Consider the following 7,794-nt stretch of genomic DNA (forward strand, 5'->3'; position numbering starts at 1 on the left):
TACGTTGTGCATTCTTATGATTGATGTTGATGCATGTTTTATTTCGTAGTGTGCCGTGTGTATTGGGAGTGTGCTTTTAGTTTGTATAAAAAAATAACTGGACCAACGAATAGCCTTTTATGATGTTTTACATTATTAATAGTAACACACTTCAGTTACTACTGTTAAAATATGTTACCTGGTCGAAAGTTCTGGTGAAGAAAGCGGCAAAAGTGGAAGCGAAGACAACAGCGCGGTCACGACACGCGGCTCCCGTCGCCACACCCACTAACGTCTGCTCCGCTATGAAGCACTCGATGTATCTGATTGTAATTAATACTTTGATAAAGATATATAACAAAAATTATATTATAAATTAGTTTAACATTACTTCTTATTAATTATATATTTTTACAATTATAGAAATGGTACGAAAGATACTAAACATAATTTTGAAGATATCGAATTAAGCAATAGCAGTCTAATTATAACATAAAAAATTAAAAATAAAATATGTTTATTATGGAACATAAGATACAGGTAGGTATCGCTTATTCCACGTCATTAAATTTGAATTTGTAGGCATCCCTACTCATCGGCAAAGAAGACAGAGGGTGTAGGCCGAGAGAAAAAGCCGGCGTAAAAAACTCTCGGTACTCTTTTAAAATAGCAAATCATCAAACAACACTTATTTTAAAACAAAAATCGCAAATTAATTAGAAGTAGCCTGTCTAATTTAATATGTACAATACTAAGTTGCACTATAAATATTATAATAAATATAATTTAAATAAACTAGGTCATACATACGGCGATTAAATAAATTAAAATATTATTATATTAAAGTACAAACATGCGGGTATAAGACTTGAGGAAAACAAAAAGTAAAGTTAAAACAGTTATATTTTATTATCACCAACCGTTCTGGGTAGGCAGCTCTCAGCTTGTCACTGAATGTAGAGTTCTTCGTGTCACCATCCAAGGCAATGACTCTGGGAAAGAAGTACACCTATTAGTATTATTTTACTTCCATCCACCATGCAAAGATTAATATAAAACTAGCTTGTTTGAATGCTACTGACCACATCAGCCAACGGTGGCTGTGTGAGTACGACACACACATTAATTTTGCACTACGTATGTAGAGAGCGCTATTATACACAATCTATGATATTACGTGGTGCATCAAGCAAATATTGCTATACAAAATTTGGTATAACAAGCGATTTTGTTACTATGTGAAAGGATAGCTTTGAAAGCGATTACTTATTTTTTTTAAATTTATTTATTAGCTGGATACATAGCGATTGCTCATTAGCATAATATTGCCAGTTAAAATTGTTTAGTTAAATGGAAAATAAATACTCATAAGGCAGGATATTTTATCTCGGGAGTTTATTTTGTTAGATAGTCCATATTGAGGAATTAGGATCATTTATTAAGGTAATACACAATGTACATTTATGAGCGCACATAAAATGGAATGCTTATAGTTAAAAAAAAAAAACAGTTTCGGTTTGCAGGTACTAAAGCCTGTACACAACAATATAATGGACTGAAATCCTTGCCGATAGGACAAGCATAATTTATGCAGGACTAAAGAATTTCAATTTTTAATTATGATATACATAAATATTTACTATATACCAAATTTAGACACGTCAGAATAATAATAATAAAAACTTTATTTGACAAAAGGGTTCTGACAGAATTAATATATCGCTAGTTTCCATAGACATTAGGGACACCCTGTGTTGTGGGTAACTAGAAAACAATTATTACGTGGTACATGTTTAAAAGTTAAAAAAGGACAATAATAAAATATAAATAATAATAAATTTTGAATAATAAACATGAATAAATAATTTTACCTGAGGTTAGTATCAGCGATCTTCTTCAGTCCAGTTCCGTACGCGAGTCTTGTGGCGACAAGCTCTCCCTTCTTGTAGGCTGGTGGAGAAGAAAGGGTAATATCCGCGATATGCACTTGTGGGGCAGCTGACACGGGGGGAGACGCTTTCAACGTTATGTTCTGGTTCTTTATCAAGGATTGCAGATGCTGCAAATTTAGATTCTATTAGCGGATGCAATTTGTCAATTCGGCAGTTATACCTACTCTGATTTTTAATTCCGTAGAATTCTGACAGCTATCATTTTTTTACATGTCAGTGATGGCAAACCTTTTTGGCCGGGCACATTTTTCAATTTCAATACGAGTCTGAACATCTGAGTCTATACATACATTTTATTTGTTAGTGAATGTATCCATTTTATTAAGTGTGGTGCTCCACATTAAAAGTGGTAAAACGGCGAGTGGTAATTACGTTCCTTTATAAAGATAACATTTTTTTTAAAGGGTTGCTAAACCTGGAATTAGTAGGCAGTGATGCCTGCTAAAGAATTAAATAAAATAATTAAAATTCAAATCAATATATTGTTCCTGAAATATTTGTTATTTTTGTATAATAGGTCACTCGAGTAGGTAAATATTTAGATTTACCTTTTTGTACGTAAAACTTAAAAAATACGTAGCATTTTTTTTATTACCCTGAAATAAGTCAAATTATCCCATTTTCGGTGGAGATCTTTTTAGTAGCAACACTTATGAAATGTCTACGGAATTAAATATCAGAGTATAGGTTATTAATTTCTTATAGATAAAATAAAACATTTATTATTGGTTTCATAATTAAAATCGCTATTGAGAGTTGCACTTTCGCGAGTTGAGAAGTCCGTTGTCTGGAGGCCCGGGTTCGATTCCTAGCGAAACATTTAAGTATAATATTCAAACATATACCTTGATAATCTTCTCCCCATCGCCGCCCAAAGCCTTTCCATGCCAGTTGTCTTGATCCTCAATGTTGGGGAATCCCTTACCCTTGTAAGTCTTGGCAATGATGGCGGTGGGTTTTCCAGAGACAGAGGCTGCTTCATCAAAGGCCTTCACGAGCTCAGAGACATCATGACCATCCACTACCAGAGAGTGCAGACCAAACGACTTCACACGGGCGTCATAAACATCCATCTGATAAAAGTTTACTAGGTTATTTTTTTATTCATCATCCAAGACAAGATATTTTTTATTAACTCTTGGGTTTATAATGTTAAGTAAAATCTATCTGTTGGACCATACATATTAATATAAAGATAATTCTGTAAAGTACAATTCATACTTCTATGAAAGAATAGGATAAGCATACATTTTAAACATATTAATTGGTCAATAACACTAATTTTGCATTTTTAAACCTTTAGATATTTTACATAATAATGTTTTAAAATATTAACTGTAGCCATTGTCAACACATTTGCAAATGTATTTACTTGACCTTGTATTAATACATTACGTAACATATGATAGTACAACCTTCAAATGTTATTTTTAATACGGCTTAATTAATTTTGCACAACTTGTCTACGATTACAATAACTAATTTAAACCGCTTTTATTTGTGCAACAAAGAAGCATCATCATTATAATATGTGGTTTGATGAACTTAATGATGAAATCATTAAATAATATGATTTACTTTAACTTATCTAACTAATTAAAAAGTAACTGTAGGACAATTAATTAGCGAACGTTTGCAAGTAATGTAGCTAACCTGATGTTGTAGTGAGGTGGGTTCAGATTGTCCCAGCCTGTTGACATCAAAGATGACCACAAGGTTGTCTAGTTTGTAGTGGCCAGCGAAGTGCAAAGCCTCCCATACACTGCCTTCAGCAGCCTCACCATCTCCAACGAGACAGAACACTCTGTAAAATGAAATAGAAACTAAAACCTACTATTTAATAGTCCCGCTCCTAAAGTACATTGTTGGGATATGTTCAACAATGAAGTCAGTATCGCTATTGCAAGTTATTAAGCTTAGAAAACCAGTTCATTTGAAATATCTCCTAATATGCAAGTATGTGATCAGCCTTTTTTGCTTGAAACATATAATTATAGATTGGTGTTGGTGGAACAAAAAAAACCTATTACTAGTATGTGCCCTTGCTACAGGAAATTAATAGGACTTTTTTTGCCTCCACTAGATAATAGTGTGACGATACTAAGACATAATTAAAATATGAATGTATGAATGCTACTGCCCACATCGACCGATAGCGGTCGCGTAAGTACGACAAACATCTTTACTGTTGCATTGCTAGCTAAGATGCAATTATTGAATGCATCTTTATTAATAAGCAGTGCTCTCAAAAAATATTCATTTAATAATGTGAATAATAATTATTTACGATTTTATGTATACAGGATAGATACTAGATAAATTGGTGTCTCAATATGTGCTATGAATGCTGTTAAATATTTATTACCATTATGTGTTACTGCTCAATTTTCTTCTTAATTTAATTATAGTTGTACTAGTAGTTTTGAGATTTTAAAATAAGAATTGTTCTCCATTATGTATGGTGTATATTAATGTCCGAATCTTACCTGTAAGGAGCCTGGTCAAAGTACTTTCCAACATAGGCCATGCCAGCAGCTACAGCAAGCCCTTGGCCAAGGGAACCAGTACCTACATCTACAAAGTTGAGACGAGGTGTTGGGTGACCTTCAAGGTCAGAATCCAATTTCCGTAGGTTCTTAAGGTCATCAACTGGGAAGAGACCAGCTTCAGCCCAAGCAGCGTATAGGATGGGGGCTGCATGACCCTATATAAAGTAATCTAAGTGAAGGTTATACTCTTATTAACCTTAATACAATGGAAAGAAATAGGATTTAAAGTTAGTGATATATTACTATTATTACTGAATATGTGAAATAAGTCTGTTTTAAATCAGTAAACCCATTTGTACTGTGCATTAGTTTTTCATAATAGTATTACACAATTAATGATGCAAAACTATTATGTATTTCACACAAGAACCACAATGTTTTTTTTATGTAATTGCATGTTTGAATGCTACTGCCCACATCAACCAATGTAGGTTGGGTGAGTACGACAAACAATTTTCTGTTGCACTGTTTGTAATAAATGCATAATGCTATGCATTTTATAGTAAGAAGCAGTGCTGACTATTAGCGTAAATTATTAATGAGACAATCATATTTATTAATGAGAAAGCAGCTTAATATTTGCCTTCACTAAGAAATTTATTTCAAATCATTTAAACATAAATATAGCAAAAAAACTTTGCCATTTAACTTAAGATTATTAAAATTATGCCTGAGATTGTAATTACTCAATGTAACTTAATAATAAATTATAATCAAGGTTCTTTTTGACCTCAAATGTTAATGAAACTTCTATTTCTAATGATAAATTATGACGTACTTATTAATACTGTATATTAATATCTGAATCTTACCTCCATGATATTTTATTCGTAATATTACCATGTAACTATTAAGAATAAAATATAATAATTTTATATTACCATAGCAACAGATTTTGAACATACAGTGGATCATCACAAATTTTACCTTGGATAGTATAAATCTGTCAGCTGAAGGGTCTCTCGGTGCTGAAATCTTGTACTTCATGGTGTGGAAGAACAACACTGACATGATCTCGGCCATTGATGCACATGATGTCGGGTGACTGGAATATATATTTATAAATAGACATAAAAGTATGATCAAATCAAATTGGATTTAGTCAGAACTCGAGGTCTACCTACACCTACACTACAGTAATTTTGGAAATTTAGGTTATGTAAGTAAATTTGTTGCAAAAGGCAATCATTTCACTAAATCAGACACATTGTCTGTTATTACTTTTTTGCATATCTTGCTTTACCTCAAATATATACCTATACATACCTATTTAAATCAGATTTAATAAATGTCTGAATGTTACTGGCCGCATACAACTATTTACGATTGTTGCGAGTACGACACACAATTAGTATAGCACTATTCTTTTTACACCAACAGAATAACTGTAGCTGTTTGAAAGCTGTGCATGACTTTTTTATCAGTGATAAGATAAAACAATATAATCTGTTACAAACTTTGTAAGGGGTAATCATGTTGTGTCATTATTACAGTTGTTATTTTCCTGCTTCATTGTGTTTAATACTTGTTGAAGAATAAGGATAATAAATTAAACTTCTGTATTCAGTTTATAATAATAAACCTTTATGCTAACTCCATTTTTATCTTGCTAAGTAACACTAAATGTAATATGAAAAGCCATAAAAGTCCAACATTCAAATGACCTTATCATACACTATTGACTCTTGACGGCTTATTAAAATATATGCATATTAAGTTCATATCGTGAAGAATATGTTATCACACTATTATGTAATCTCAATACAGAATCAGTGACGTTTCTTGTACTAATAATACAAAGTTATGAATATAAAAAATCCTCCAACTAATGTAAGAATAAATCTAACACTTATTTGTAAGTTGGTCTTCATTTCATCAATTTTTATACTAAGTACATATTATAAAGGTTTTGCATAAAATGAACATAGATTTTGTTACCTTGATTAGTAGAAGGGTATTTAAATTAGTCAGTAGTCACACTGACTTGAATAGGATATAATCGGTAATAAGTGATTTATCTAAATGATCAATAGATACATGGTAGTGCAGTTTTCTAACGATCTATGTTGACTTAGAGCCATGGTTTAAAATAAAATAAAAGATTTTTTTAAACTAATACAGAGGACAATAATAATTTTAACGCTATGAATTTTATGTCCAAAAAAGGTTACTTTATAAAGTAGTAGTAGGTAGTTAAATATACTTATGTATTTTCCATAAAACGTGAGATTGTGTCATAGTCTACATAGATTGAACTTAGAAGACAATTCCGTAAGCAAAAGCTAATAAAGTAACCTTCATAAGTCCTTCATGGAAGCGGTAAAAATCAATGAGGTTATTTTCCTTACCCGGATTTTGATGCATTTGTGGCTACGATACTGTCGATTCTCAACTTATTAGCAATATCTTTAAGAGCCTGGAGGTCTACTTTCTTATCACCCTTCATTTTGATTTAAATTATAATGAACTAAAACAGAACAAGTTCCACGATCACACCACACCACGCGCACGTTCAACCGCTCAAACAAATCAAGTGGAAAACTAGAAATAATTCAAATTTCAAAATCATTCTCATGCGTTGCCGGTTGCCCACTCGATAATGTCAAGTGTCAACGTCATTGTCATTTGTCAGTACTCACTACTCAGTATATCGAGTAGGGACGCCTGAATTCGGACGTAGAGCAAATTATCGGCATACAATACATCCGAGATTCGGATCGGAACGAATCCTGTATGGACTCTGGCTCAGTCACTTGGGCATATTTTACTCTTACTCTTAATGCAAAAAAAGTGTTGATGAGATAACTATGGTTAATATTTAAAACTTAATGTTAAACGTATAGTCTAGTCGACAAGTTGAAAATGGAACAAAATAGAGATACTGCTCTTAAAATTATGTGCGATAGCTCATTGGATCCGGAATGACGTCTAGAAAAATGTGCTAAAAGCGTGTATTAGCACATAAAAAATTGCAAAAGTTATAGACCATTAAAGATGAAAAAAAAATGGCATTTAGTTTTTTGCCAATATTTAATAAACTATTAATATTTAAGAAATTTCAAATAAAGATTCTGAAAGAGGAGGAAATTTCCAATAAAAAACTCCTGACTCCCAGAACTCTATCTCCATTATTTATAATGTTAATTTAACGCTGAAAATAGGTCTGCGGGTGATATTTTTAGGATTCGCGCGTGGCGTCAAAAGCGACTACGGCACATTAATTAATTTATTTAAGGTATTGAATATTTTTTTTTAAATTTGAAAAAATTATGGTGTGTTCTGAACACTGTAATTAATTTATTCCCGTTGAAAAT

At 32.1% G+C, this 7,794-nt stretch overlaps 1 protein-coding gene across 1 annotated transcript in view; it reads right to left on the minus strand.

Moving 5' to 3' along the window:
• The window catches only part of LOC125051480 (transketolase-like protein 2), a 13,667-nt gene extending 6,650 nt beyond the window's left edge, over positions 1-7,017 (minus strand). Inside the window, exons 1-8 of the mRNA XM_047651785.1 lie at positions 6,829-7,017; positions 5,408-5,525; positions 4,418-4,635; positions 3,585-3,735; positions 2,777-3,004; positions 1,851-2,038; positions 900-971; positions 179-302 (exon numbers count right to left, since the gene is read on the minus strand). Of these exons, the coding sequence (XP_047507741.1) occupies positions 179-302; positions 900-971; positions 1,851-2,038; positions 2,777-3,004; positions 3,585-3,735; positions 4,418-4,635; positions 5,408-5,525; positions 6,829-6,926 (1,197 nt within the window). The 5' untranslated portion in view covers positions 6,927-7,017. The remainder of the gene's footprint in view (positions 1-178; positions 303-899; positions 972-1,850; positions 2,039-2,776; positions 3,005-3,584; positions 3,736-4,417; positions 4,636-5,407; positions 5,526-6,828) is intronic.
• Between the last annotated feature and the right edge of the window lie 777 nt (positions 7,018-7,794).

Source organism: Pieris napi, chromosome 8 (genome assembly GCF_905475465.1).
Source record: "Pieris napi chromosome 8, ilPieNapi1.2, whole genome shotgun sequence".
In the NCBI taxonomy this organism is placed as follows: domain Eukaryota; kingdom Metazoa; phylum Arthropoda; class Insecta; order Lepidoptera; family Pieridae; genus Pieris; species Pieris napi.